Source organism: Sesamum indicum, linkage group LG1 (genome assembly GCF_026168435.1).
Source record: "Sesamum indicum cultivar Baizhima isolate 11 linkage group LG1, ASM2616843v1, whole genome shotgun sequence".
NCBI classification, from domain to species: Eukaryota; Viridiplantae; Streptophyta; class Magnoliopsida; order Lamiales; family Pedaliaceae; genus Sesamum; species Sesamum indicum.
The window spans coordinates 21,005,377-21,018,783 of record NC_142657.1 but is presented as its reverse complement, the minus strand read 5'-3'; the positions used below and the strand labels follow the sequence as shown (position 1 = coordinate 21,018,783).

Genomic DNA, 13,407 nt, shown 5'->3' with positions numbered 1-13,407 from the left:
ACATTTTGGTTTATAATTTATTGGATGGGAAAAAAATACGAGTCGTACTTTGCTTCTTAAACCACCATACATTTATACCCTATTATTTTTGGAAAATTATTGTTTTGGTATATTATATAGGGTTAAATACATTTTGCATCCTAAATTATACATAAAATGTAACAAAATAGTCCCTCGTAATATGGACCAATTTTTTTGTGACGATAATGACCTTATTATTTACGCTCCTAAAATATGTCTATTACAATCATTCTCCTAAATATAATTTGAATTATTTAAAATGAACACTATCCTAAACTTATGATTTTTATTATAACATATAGAATCTGTATAAACTCTATAAATTTATAGTTTTATATTGTTTACATAACGGGTAAAAGATTTATATAATTTTTGCTTGTGTTGTTATATATATTGAATTTTTAAAAAATATAATATTATACAATTTTTGAGTAATGATATGATATACTTTATTATGTGGGCATGTAATTGAATAAAAATTTATAAGTTATATCACATACTTTTTCTATAATATCATATATGCATTCTGTATTTACACATATTTATATGTACTTTTTTGACATAAATTATTTACTATGTAAAATATATTTGCATATATTTAGCTTATAATATCTTTTTTGGAGTACGTAACCTTATAAAAGGTTATAAATTTTAATATTATTTTTTTTAAAAAAAAAGTAAAATTTTAAACCATTAGAAGTAGTTTTGGTGGAGATTTTTTTAATAAAATATATTTTAAATAGTAAAATAAAAAGTACAGGGGTTGTAAGAAGGGCATTTTTGTCCTATCAATGCTAAACTATTTTGTTAGGGGTGTTTTTGTTACCTTTCATACTTTAGGAATATAAATGCGACCAAATGCATAGTTTAAGAATACAAAATCTATTTAACATTATTATATATTAATTTTGGACCAACTCAACTCTCGATAAATATAAATAAGGATAAATCACGTTGGTATTTTTAAAATTATATCTAAATACACAAACAATTCCATATTATTTACAAAATTATATATATAAAAAAAAAAGAACATTAAGATTGTTTTATTGAAAATCCCGCAAGCTTATATTTTAATACTATGTTTGGGTCGTGCTAAAAGAAACGATTTCATCAATTTGGGTTTCCATATGAAATCGTGTTTTCAGTTCCACGTAGGTAATTTGAAAAAACAGTTTAAAATCGTAAGAACTATTTTACTAATGATTGTATCATGTTTTTTCATAAGATCATAGGTCGTCGTTATAGACATATTTTAATATATCGTTAAGGCTCTATATAAAATGGCATGTCTAGGGCGACAACAGTGCAGGTTGCGGTGTGGGAGTTTTAAAAATAATAAACATTTAATTTTAAACAATTGCAAATGTCCGGAAGAAGGACAGCATATACCTTCCCCTATATGCACCTTATCCTCATGTCATCTTGAGAGGAAAATATAGCATATAATTTTTTAAAAATAATTCAGAATTGGAGTTTCTTGATTCTGCTTTAAAAATATAATAAAATGATGCAAATTATATTCCTTACTTCATCTGCCTTCTATGGACCATAATTAACAAAGTTTTATTAAAAAATTGATCCATCAATAGAGACTTAATATCGCCAACGAGGCATGGCTCAGTTGGCGAAGTAGGAGTTGTTGTCTAGGTGTTGTTGAGCAGAATATAAATATTGTAATAGTCTTTATTAAATATTAATGTCGACATTAATGATTGTATTTTTAATTAATTTATTTCGATTAATAATTGAACAATGTCACATGGATATTTTGTTTGTAATCGTATTTTTTTTTTGTGGAATTATAAATATATTCTTAAAAAGATTTCGACTCTTGAATATTTAAATATATTAAATGATGTAATCAATCATTTTTACGTATAACGTTAAATATAAAATGATTTCTTACAAATTAAGGAATATGTAGACCACCTACGGTAGAAAAACCAGGTGCTACATTTGAAAGGCCGCGACCCACCTGCTGCAGCAATTAATTTGGTCACATCCCATTCTTTGTCCTCATCCTAACATTATTCCAATCTCTGTCCTCCCTTGTACTAAATCAAATTTACAACATTAAAAAATCTTTGTCAAGTTCTGCTAGAATCAAATTTTCTATTTTATTATATAAACATTACATAATTTATTTTATTTAAAGAATTACTCACACCATATGTACATATTAAATTAAACAAGAGATGCAATAAAATTAAAAATAAAAAATTCAATCCAACGACTCCAAAAATGTAGTCAGAGTCCTGATAGACTCAACTCTACTTTCCAGTTTCCACACATTGAATACCACGCATCCAAACTTCCGCAACCAACCCTCCACCTAAAAACATTTACAATTACAATAAATTTTTATGAGTTTTTGTGTAATTATAAACACTTTTTTTTATTTGAAAGTCTATCAATATCCAGTCTGATTTAACGACAGTTTAATAATTAGTCAAATTTATTAATCTCTATATATTTGGTTTTTTCATCTAAATTTCATTGTAGACCATGGGTTTTAATTTCCTTTATTTGTAAAAACTTTTTGAAATTCTTTTACAGAGTGGGTGGATTATTTTTTTTTATAAATTTTTCGTCTACATTGTCCACTATTTTTACAATTTTTCAATTTTATAAAAGAATATATACAATAAGGTCAAAGTTACAATTTCAAGCATCCACAAAAAATTACATAATTTCATCAAATATCAAAAGATACTGATAACTTTTGAAATAAGAATAAATATTTGTAATTATAACGAATCTCAACAAGTATATTGTAATTTATTTTTAAAAAAAAATATATTAGTAACAGTGTATATTTATTGAGTAGTGTAACCTAAATCTCCTGGCGTTACTTCCAACATTAAATGCCGCACTCCTATAAATACGGCCATGAAGACACAGCAAGAAGTGCACAATTAGAACAAGAAGAAGAAATTGTTCTAAGGCAAAAAGACATGTCTACTATATGTTTCCCTGAGCACCCTTCTCCTGTTGCTGATGCTGAAGCTCTCAGAAAAGCTTTCCAAGGTATATTTACATATATGTAATGATTCATTCATCAAAATCAACACGTTTGAATATTTGATTTTTGCAGGATGGGGAACTGATGAAAAAGCCGTGATTTCAATACTTGGAAGGAGAAATGCGACTCAGAGAAAGCTGATCAGACAAGCGTACGAGGACTTGTACCAGGAAGATCTTGTCAAGCGCCTTGAGTCTGAGCTCTCCGGAGACTTTGAGGTACTATATATCTCTCTTTATAATTAATTTCGGATTTTGTAGATGTTGACGCCCAATTAATGTGCAGTACACTGAGTAATTGAATGCTTGACACATACTTTTTAAGGGTATGTAACGCTCGGTGAACGCAAAGATTCCTACTCAAGTCAAGTTTGACCGAACTAAATCGATATGATTGATTATTTTCTTGAAATTGTATATTGATGATATAAATAATATATTTATTTACCGTATAATTTGTAATTTCTGGTTAATATAGAATAACACTAACGATTTTTGATGATGCAATTTGAATTTGAACTAGAGAGCTGTGTATCGATGGATATTGGATCCAGAAGATCGAGATGCTGTACTCCTGCACGTCGCAATCAAGAAGACGCCGGTGCCTGATTACCGCGTAATCATTGAAATTTCATGCATTCATTCGCCGGAGGAGTTTTTAGCTACAAAGCGTGCTTACCAAGCACGCTACAAGCGTTCCTTGGAAGAAGACTTGGCTCAACACACCTCAGGCGACATTCGCAAGGTGTGCATTTTTTAATAATAATTGCCCTCAAAGAATTATAGTTTCTTTTATTTTCCTAAAGACCATTCTTATTTATTTTTTTAAAAAAAAAGTATATTTTGGGCCCCACCAAATGATGAAAATGGTTTCCATTATTCTTTTTTTAAAAAAAAAAATTACGAGCCCGTATCGCTTTTTCGACTAGATGTTTTTCTTTTTTATTAGTATTTTTACAGGAGGGTCAATTGCACTTGATAACCTGAAATAATGATGGAAAAAAAAGGGGTAGTAATTTTGAATAATTTAGTAATATTGAGTGTGTTGTGTGCAGTTTTTGGTTGGTTTGGTGGGCATTTACAGGTACAGAGGAGAAGAGATCACTACAAAATTGGCAAATTCTGAGGCTGATATTCTCCATAAAGCTATTACAGAAAAAGCTTTCAGTCACGACGAAGTTGTCAGAATCATATCGACAAGGAGCAAAGCCCAAATCCTAGCAACCTTAAATCACTATAAAGATGATCATGGTGCATCGATTACTAAGGTAAAGATGATCATGGTACAAAATCGACATTATTGATGAGGTTTATTTCAAAATTTTAAAATTAAAAGTAGGAAAAAATAAATTCACATATTTATGCTGATATATATATATATATATATTTTGTTTTCAGCATTTGAGAGGCGACCCGTGTAGTGACTATTTGTCTGCCTTACGTACTGCTATCCGTTGCTTCACTGACCATGAAAAGTACTATGAGAAGGTAATTACTGACCACAGGACATCCATTGCATTATCTTGAAGAATTAAAGTAACTCCATTATTGATGCGGCTATAGGTAATTCGCCAAGCTCTGAACCGCCCCAGTACCGATGAAGAGTCACTGACACGCGTGGTGGTAACGCGAGCTGAGAAAGACCTGAAGGAGATTAAGCAGCTTTACCAGAAGAGGAACAATATCAGTCTTGATCATGCAGTTGCTAAAGAGACTTCGGGGGACTACAACGCCTTCCTCCTCACTCTGCTCGGAAAACAAGATTAATGTAATTTGGGGACTGTTTTAATTTAATTTTCTATGTTTTATTTGAGTTTGTGAACTGAAAATGGTGGCTATGGATGCCTATTATGTTTTCGCTATTCGATTTCGGAGGAATAAATAATTATATTTCTTTTTATATTTCCCTTGTTTTATGAGTTTAAATCTTAATTTAGATTAATAGGTTACTGAGGTTAATTATGTCAAAAATTTTAGGGGAGGTAGCAGTAATTCCCTTTATATGTATATATATTTGTAATAAAAATATAATATAAGAAAAGTGAAATTTAGGAGGAGAAAAAATAATGACAAAAATTGATATAAATCTAAGTATATTATGGACTTAAAATCTGAATTCGAGAAATTTACTTTAGTGACCTATTGTCAAAAGTCCTTTAAATATTTGATTATTTTATTTGAATAAATATTAAATTATAGGGGTCTAATTATATCAAACAAACAAATATGAAGGGATAATTGTAATATAACATACCTTAAAGATGTGCCTTAATGTGAATAAACCTCAAAAATGTTGGTGTGATATATAAGAAAGGGCAAAATAATAAATTTATAAAATGATTATGAATTTTTTAACCGTTATTATCGAGTTCATGTATGATTAAACCAAATTTTATGAAAAAACACTGTAATTATCGCAATAATATATTGTAAGATGTCCAACAATCTCAAAATTGGAACTTCCAACTCAAAATGACCAAAAAATAATTTTTTTTCCGATAAATGTAAATTTTATTAAATAGAAAAAAAGTATAAGAGTACAATACAATCATGAATCATTATAAAGTTTCACCCCCGACAGGTTTAGGGATCCGACATAAGCGATATATACCACATGAGCTAACAGAAAATGGTAGTTCAGCACAAATAATCCATTGTCTAACATCATCAAGAAAAGTATTAGAAAGAGCACGTGCATCGCGGCACACGTTCTCAAACCGGCGCGGATTGCAAAGCCAAAGTTGATGTTATTTTCACCTCAAACAATACTCAGAAGCAATCATACAGCAAAAGACCAAGGAAAAAAAGATGACCGGAGCAAAATGGATTCCAATTAGAGCCGATCGAGGTTCAAGCAGAACTTTCTCAACAACTACTCAAATTACTCTCCTGATCTTGCAATCAAAGTCAGCAAAAAATCTCTGTAGTTTCCATTGGCAACTTCTTCAATCTTCTTCCCCAGGCTTACACCGTACTTCCCATGGTATTCTTCTTTGATTTGCTTCATATCCGCGTCCGCTCTCGTCACAATTACTCGACTCAACGCTTCTTTGCTTATCTCGTCCGCGTTGTATCTCAACGACGCATCCAGAACCTGTAAACAATTTATATATATAAAAAAATAATAATAATAATACAATCATTTTAAATAAAAAATAAATAAATTATATCGATCCAGAACAATGCTTTTAAAGGGCGTGAAATTTAATTCACCTGGCTAAAGTACTTTTCGGGCGTGCATAAGCATTGGACAGTCTCTTTTAGACGCGAGTCTCCCTCGATATCCTTTCACATAAATAACAACCAAGACAATTCAGAAACTACGAAGAAAATACTTTGACCGGACCGTCTTGTGGTCATTTATAGTGTAGGGAATGATCCATTTTTTCGCCCGTTAGTTGAGTGTCAGAATTAACGAACATGGTTAGATTCGTACCTCGTCTAAGTAGTTTCCTGTAATAGCCTTGTAATGCTTGTAAATGGCCTTGAGATGGAGCTTACTCCTGGTGGATAATATCCTGATCACAACATCCTCATCTTCTTTATTAAGACCCTTCTTCCCTATGACATCTGAGAGGGTCTTCGCCTCTAATTTCGCAGTCTCTTCATCCACTTTTGGCCCTTCATATCTGTAAGAACTCAAAACTGCAACCAAAAGCTGCCCAACACACAAAACCATAGTTAGAGCTTTTGTTCTAATTTTTTTCTGCACTTTTTCTTAGTGTAATATATATATATAATCAAATTAAATATGCTATAAGCAATTCTTTCCTCGCCAAAAATTTGTAATATTTCTATAAATTTTAAGTGACCTCTTTCTCGGGGGTGTGGACGTGGAACGCGACGTCTTCCTCGATTGAGTGATGGAAGAGGGAGTGATAGGCTCTTCGTGCGCCCAAGAGTTCCTCGGACGATCTGGTACAGGCGATTTCTATCAGCACATTGTATTGAGGCCCCTTGTACAACGCCTCTTTCAACAGCCGGGCGTCTCTCTCCCATGGATGCATGGTCCACGCCACGATCGCATCCTCAAATTATAATTTATCATGTTTTAGATGGGTTCAGAAACGATGTTTGAGAGCTTATAAAATGTAGTTGACGTGAAATTAACAAGGTAGGTAAGTAGGTACCTTGAGACGTAAAAACTCGTGGCGGAGCTGCAAGATATGGCGATCGTTCCACCTCTCGAATTGGCGTTCATCTTCAACAAAGAAATCGCGTGTGGCTTTCCTGAAATGCTGCCTCTGCTCCGGATGCCATTTCCCCAGAACGGATATCAACGCCTGCTCATCCACACCAACACCTGACATTTTTACCTCATAATTAGTAACTATTTAGCACACACAATTTCAGATGAGATGTCCAGTCCCGCAAAAACTTACAATTGTAAATAGCGTAGTTGAATTTCTAGGTACCATCTTATACATATCATCTTTTACTATGCTTGTAATTAATTTTAATTTACGACTGCACACACTCTACATACATATTCAATATCCGTACATGCGATCTCCAACAAACAAGTATTGTACCCAAATTATTAGATTGTCCCTCACGAGGATTCAGGACTGCACACTAATTATTGATCATTGTTTCGGGATCAAAATATTAATTTTAATTTAAAATGCTTTGTTTATAATTAATATCATGATAAATATTAATTAATCGTGGTCACAAGCTGAAGTTTCAGACAGTAATATACTGTTAGAGTCGATAGTGTAATTATTTGAGAATATTCATGTAAGCCATTTTTATAAGAATTAGATAGAGGTTTTTTTTTTCCTTAAAATAAAAAAGAAACATAGAGAAAAGAAAAATGCAAGATGGAATTAATTATGAAAAAAATAAATAGTGAAAATTGAGAAATAACCTGAGAAAGCTCTGGCGAGAGATTCGACGTCGTCTGACGCTGCCATTGCTCAAACTTTGGGAGATCCTTTTTGGGTTCGTCTGAAGGATAATGAATTGGCAGTGACGGATTTATACCACGTTGCGAGGTTATTTTAGGTACTTCAATTCGTGTAAGTTGGCCCATCAAATGGCTACAAATACCAAAATACCCCAAGGTAATGGAGACATGGCAGTCAAGTCCCCTTTTTCTTGTAGTAAATAATGATTTAATTGGTCTTATGTATTACAATAATGAGTGTCTCAGTGACTCATTCAATCCGGTGACAGAAAAAGTATTTAGGAGTATTATTAAATTAATTATTCTTAATTACATATAAGTATTTTATTGGAATGTGCATAGTGTGATTTCATATTTATTACACATATCCGGTAAGAAGAAGCTTCCATTTGATTTTTATATTTTCATATAATAAATTGGAAAATGAGGGGAGGTGGGCTTCCAGTGTGATAGATGTGGTGCATAAAAAACATGAAAACTCATGTGCCTCATATTCCCTTGTCCACACACCTAAGCTTCATTTTACATATTATTAATTTTGTAAGGACAACTAAGATGTGGACAACAAATATTATCCACATTATCATGTTCGATGTTACATATGCATCTCATCTTCAACTTCCCTGTCCACATTATTAGTGGATCCACCTTCAACTATAATTTAGATCCTTCAATTCAATTCATATTTAAAGAAATATGATTGTTGATTTCTACTCTATAAATTTCCACTATAAAATGTATATCGAATAAGATCTAACGGTTCATAAATTAAGATATAAAATTAATTATTATTAAAAATTGAGCCCAAATCTCATGAAGGGCAATGTGTGAATCACAACCGAATTCGAGGCAGCATTTTCCTATATTTGAAGATCACAAGGAAACTTTCTACTGTTATATTTTTTTACGTGAAGATATATGTCACTTATTATATAATTAATTTGATTCAATTAAAAATTCATTTAATAATTACGACCCCACCACTTTTATTAATTAGCCCCGACTTTTCTTACAAAACAATCGCCAATTATTTGGATATATTCAACCTTCGACCTTCTCATCTGCCTGCAATGAGAAGTATGCCAATTAAAAAAAAACAAAAACAATATCTGGATAGTATCAATATTATGTTATTCTTTTTTTTTTTCTCTCGTCGAGATGAAATGAAAATTACAAATAATCAGTGACTTAGTAAACCAAAAATAAAATTATCCATAACAAAAATTTCTAACATGACTATGATATTTGATACGTACTTTACTTTTCAAAAGTAAGAAATATATGATTGATTGATTTTCTATTACAGCTACCCAACAGCTAAGCACGTTTATGTGTTTAATAAAATTAATTTTGTAAATAACTATTCACACTTCGTACACATCAACCTATCTATATATAATCAATTCTCAATAATTAATTATTTGACTTTTATATGTATATATGAACAATTTATGTTGCCAGCTGTAAAACACAGAAATGTGAATCACATTACATAAAAAAAAATGGTAGCAGTGGTGTATTATTTATGTCCTGTCGTGTCAGATGAAAGTGTGGGTGCTCCCTTTTAATTATTAACTATTATAAAGTCCAACAAGATGAAAAGACACAACAATTCAAATTTTTATAAATGATTGTTCTGTTTCTTCCTTTATATGCTTTGATTTTATAAATATAACTTTAGATTTGATAAGACTAAAACTTAAATAGAAAAACTAGCTTAAAATAATAGGATAAATTATATTCGGTTTTTATAAAATTTGATGTAATTATAAAATTTTCCGTTATTTGAAATATTATTGGTATTATTATAATGTTAAAGTTTGATGTTCAACGAATATTATTATAAAATAAAAATTTTTATTTTTTTTAAAATAATATGTAAAATTATAATTTAGGTGCAAACGGATATTTTGGACAATTCTGTATTTGTATCATGTTTTAGAGGAGCTAATTTGTTCTAAATAATGTAAGTATTGACTCTGGGGAGGTAGAAGGAAATGATAGAAAAGGAAGGGGCATAAAGGTCCAACAACAATAAAAAAAAAAGAGTAGTTTCATCCGCAAGTCTAATTTCTCCGGCCCTGCCGGGGAGAACAGTTGAAACTAAGAAACTGATAATGAAACTCAGAACGAAACCGAAACACTTGCAAACGCCACAGCAGTGACACATTCCCATTTCCTTCGAAAATTTTCCCATAAATTCGACAAAGAAGGAAAGAAGAAGAAGGGGAGATTGAAGAACTATCGCAAGAAGAAATGGCGACACTCAGAATCCCAGACGTCGTTCCATCTCCAGCTGAAGACTGTGAAAGACTCAATAATGCTTTCCAGGGTACCCTAATTTTCCTCTTCTATTAATTTCCACACTCCCCCCCCCCATTTTTGTGTTTGTTTATGGTGTGTTTTATTTCTTTACACACACTACGCGATGCTCAGACTTTCGCCTCTGTGTAGGATTACAGTGTGGATGGCTTTGTTAGTGAAGTATAGGATCAGTTACGATGTATTTTGGTGTTTTTTGTTGGTTTGTATATAGGACTGGGAACAGACGAGAAGGCGGTAATAAGGATTCTGGGGCGCAGAAATGCAGGCCAGAGGAAGAAGATCAGAGAGACGTATCAGCAGCTTTACAATAAGTCTCTTATTGATTGTCTTATCTCTGAGTTATCTGGTGATTTTAGGGTACACATTTGTAACCTTTACTTCCATTTTAATTTGCAAAAGGTCCCTCTATGCGGTTGATTTGAGTATCCATTCCATCAACTTATCATTCCAGAAAACTACAGTTAATCTTTTTGTTAAATTACCCTCGATAGGCCTTCTTGAATTAAAAAATTAGTGAATCTGATAGTCTTTTGATAGAATTTCTTAGGGTTGTTCCTAGTGATTTGTGTTAAAGATAATTTGAGAAATATATTTTCTTGAACTTTCATATGTAAAATTTATAGAAGAGACAGTTTCACTTTCTAAAATTGGATGGACTAAATTAACTAAAGTTCATAAATTAAGTTTTTACTACAAATAAATTCATATTTTAAAAAGAAAAAACTTTGATAACTGAAGATCATAAATAAAAAGTCTTTGAGAAGTTCAAGGGTATTTCATCCAGAAATAGGTAAAAGTCTGTAGTTGTTTGTTTGGAAAGAAACATCGGTTGAATGGATTTTTCGGATATAAAAACTTATTTTAGAGAGTTTGCACTGATTTTCCCTATTCTTATAACATAGATGTAGAAATCAACATTAATCCCAAACAGATCAGATTTTTTTCTGAAGGGCAAAATAGCAATCTCCAGGTGTTAGTATCTGATAGAATACTCATTACCTATTCAATTGGTGCATGGTTGATTTTAATGTTTTATGAAATACAGAAAGCGGTAATCTTATGGACATATGATCCTGCTGAAAGAGATGCAAGGCTTGCAAATGAGGCATTAAAGTCAAGAAAGAAAAGCATAATCCAATTACAAGTAATAGTAGAGATAGCATGTGCTTCATCACCGCACCATTTGGTTGCGGTAAGGCAAGCTTATTGCTCTCTTTTCAACTGTTCGCTTGAAGAAGACATCATATCCAACGTCTCTCCTCCTGTTCAAAAGGTGTACAGCAGTTTATTTATTCTTAATTTAGCCAAGAGATAAATAAACAAACACACAGTTCTAATTCTTCCTCTCAACTTTTTTCAGCTTATGTACTTTCTTACAGATATTACTCAGTTGCATAGCAATCAAGAGTTAGAAATTCTTACAATGTGCTCGTTGTTTTATTGTATATAAATTTGCTTGGTCATCTGGTCGTCAGAGGTTGGATCCATTATCTTGACTATGATCTCGTGGAATATAGTTGTCAATTGTCATTTTTAAAGACTAAAAAATTTCTCAAAATGAATCCTAGGAGTTTTGGTGTAATTACCCTGAAACTATAATAATTCATACTGTCATGCAGATTAAAGGTTTTGGCTCTGTTTGGTTCTAGTTTGAAAATTTTCAGAAAATAGAAAGAGAAAGAGATGAGTGTGTTTTTGAGAATTTTTAATATGTTTGGTTTTGTTTATTGTATCAGTACAAGATAAACAAACATAAGTGAGAACACACTGAACTGACGTATTTTGGAAAAAATGAAAAAGGTCTGTTTTTTGTTTTCTCACTTGGACCCTACTATCAACAGATCTTGGTTAGTTTGGTGAGTTCCTACAGATATGATAAAGAACATGTAGATTATGATATGGCCAATATGGAGGCAGCTATACTGCGTAAGGCCATTGAAGCAAAGAAATTAGACGATGATGAGGTTGTACGAGTTCTCAGCACAAGGAATATGTTTCAGCTTGCACAAACCTTTCTGTGTTATAAAAATAACTACGGGAAATCCATAGACCAGGTTTGGCTTTTCTTTGTAGCAGATGATTGATAAATTTCGTCTTCCTTTGTTTCGATTTTCACAGCTTGGAATTTCATTTCACAGGAGATTATGGCCTGCGGAAAGGGCATTTTGGAGTCTGTTATGAAAGTGGTGGTTTGGTGCATAGACTCCCCTGAGAAACACTTTGCTGAGGTAATTAAAAAGCATCTTCCACTTATGTTCCATAATGTCGACTTTACTTGGGGGGTGTTCCACAAAAAAATATTTCTAGTAATTATAACTTTTGGCTGAGTATAAACTAAGAGTGTTTGAAACAACAGGTTGTGCTTATAAATCTCATAAGTTGGAAGTTATTGCAAATAAGTTGAGGTGATTACGACTTTTTCGCTCTCTCGATGTCTTTATATTCTGGAAATACCATGCAATTCTGACACCCTCTTTTAGTGTCTATTGAAAAGCGCTATGCAAACTCATGGATTTTGGAGTGTTTTAAATGTTTAGGAGAAATCTCAAAAACATGCAACACATGAAATTTGGATTACCGACCTTTAACTATCTAAATTAAGAAAGAAATTTTTTTGAAGTTCTCTTTTGAAATAACCATGTCTTTATGCTTTGGACTGTCCAGGTCATAAAAGCGTCGATTGTAGGACTGGGGACTGACGAAGATTCACTGACCAGAGCTATCGTCTGTCGAGCTGAAATCGATTTGATGAATGTCAGGGCAGAATATTTCAACACCAACAAATCTAGCATGGACAATGCCATCATAGACGACACTTCCGGAGACTATAAGGACTTCCTCGTGACTTTGCTTGGAGCAAACATCTGATTCTTTTTGTTCTGTCCTATCTGTGTGCAGTTTATTGAGTTGATGGCTTTGAGAGTGCGTTTAAATTAGAATATGCAGGAATGGTTCATGTTGGTACTGTAAGTTGAAGAATTTATGGTTTTCTTGTTCGTTGTTGGTTGTAAATAAAGCATGTTTTACGGTGTCATTTTAACTTCGTTAGTTAACAACTGACAAAATAATACACTATTAATTTTGTAGGATAGGATTGTTCAACATTTTTAATCGTTTCATAGTATTTC

The 13,407-nt window shown here is 32.1% G+C and overlaps 3 protein-coding genes across 3 annotated transcripts; 2 read left to right on the top strand and 1 right to left on the bottom strand.

The window, feature by feature from the left end:
* The first annotated feature begins 2,892 nt into the window (after positions 1 to 2,892).
* LOC105169643 (annexin-like protein RJ4) lies at positions 2,893 to 4,945 on the top strand. The gene is made up of 6 exons (XM_011090102.3): positions 2,893 to 3,051; positions 3,119 to 3,264; positions 3,569 to 3,790; positions 4,101 to 4,313; positions 4,444 to 4,533; positions 4,609 to 4,945. Exons 1-6 carry the CDS (start codon positions 2,979 to 2,981, stop codon positions 4,810 to 4,812), a joined length of 948 nt encoding a protein of 315 aa, XP_011088404.1. The 5' UTR covers positions 2,893 to 2,978; the 3' UTR covers positions 4,813 to 4,945.
* A 573-nt stretch (positions 4,946 to 5,518) lies between these two features.
* Positions 5,519 to 8,072, bottom strand: ANNAT4 (annexin 4). Its single transcript, XM_011090092.3, has 6 exons — positions 7,916 to 8,072; positions 7,176 to 7,348; positions 6,858 to 7,073; positions 6,482 to 6,703; positions 6,259 to 6,330; positions 5,519 to 6,139 (listed from the first exon to the last, which is right to left on the bottom strand). The coding sequence occupies exons 1-6, from the start codon at positions 7,959 to 7,961 to the stop codon at positions 5,927 to 5,929; spliced, it is 942 nt and encodes a 313-aa protein (XP_011088394.1). The 5' UTR covers positions 7,962 to 8,072; the 3' UTR covers positions 5,519 to 5,926.
* Positions 8,073 to 10,005: 1,933 nt separating this feature from the next.
* Positions 10,006 to 13,313, top strand: ANNAT3 (annexin 3). The gene is made up of 6 exons (XM_011090079.3): positions 10,006 to 10,286; positions 10,491 to 10,636; positions 11,325 to 11,552; positions 12,121 to 12,333; positions 12,418 to 12,507; positions 12,944 to 13,313. The coding sequence occupies exons 1-6, from the start codon at positions 10,211 to 10,213 to the stop codon at positions 13,145 to 13,147; spliced, it is 957 nt and encodes a 318-aa protein (XP_011088381.1). The 5' UTR covers positions 10,006 to 10,210; the 3' UTR covers positions 13,148 to 13,313.
* The last annotated feature ends 94 nt before the right edge of the window (positions 13,314 to 13,407 follow it).

Excerpts from the sequence above, each read along its gene's own strand:
- LOC105169643 (XM_011090102.3), top strand. The coding sequence starts at position 2,979 with ATGTCTACTATATGTTTCCCTGAGCACCCTTCTCCTGTTGCTGATGCT. Across the intron at positions 3,052-3,118 it reads TCTCAGAAAAGCTTTCCAAG|GATGGGGAACTGATGAAAAA; the intron begins GTATATTTACAT and ends TGATTTTTGCAG. Across the intron at positions 4,314-4,443 it reads ATGGTGCATCGATTACTAAG|CATTTGAGAGGCGACCCGTG; the intron begins GTAAAGATGATC and ends TTTTGTTTTCAG.
- ANNAT4 (XM_011090092.3), bottom strand. The coding sequence starts at position 7,961 with ATGGCAGCGTCAGACGACGTCGAATCTCTCGCCAGAGCTTTCTCAG. Across the intron at positions 6,704-6,857 it reads TCCACACCCCCGAGAAAGAG|CTTTTGGTTGCAGTTTTGAG; the intron begins GTCACTTAAAAT and ends TGTGTTGGGCAG. Across the intron at positions 6,140-6,258 it reads CCGAAAAGTACTTTAGCCAG|GTTCTGGATGCGTCGTTGAG; the intron begins GTGAATTAAATT and ends AATTGTTTACAG.
- ANNAT3 (XM_011090079.3), top strand. The coding sequence starts at position 10,211 with ATGGCGACACTCAGAATCCCAGACGTCGTTCCATCTCCAGCTGAAGAC. Across the intron at positions 12,334-12,417 it reads ACGGGAAATCCATAGACCAG|GAGATTATGGCCTGCGGAAA; the intron begins GTTTGGCTTTTC and ends TTCATTTCACAG. Across the intron at positions 12,508-12,943 it reads CTGAGAAACACTTTGCTGAG|GTCATAAAAGCGTCGATTGT; the intron begins GTAATTAAAAAG and ends TGGACTGTCCAG.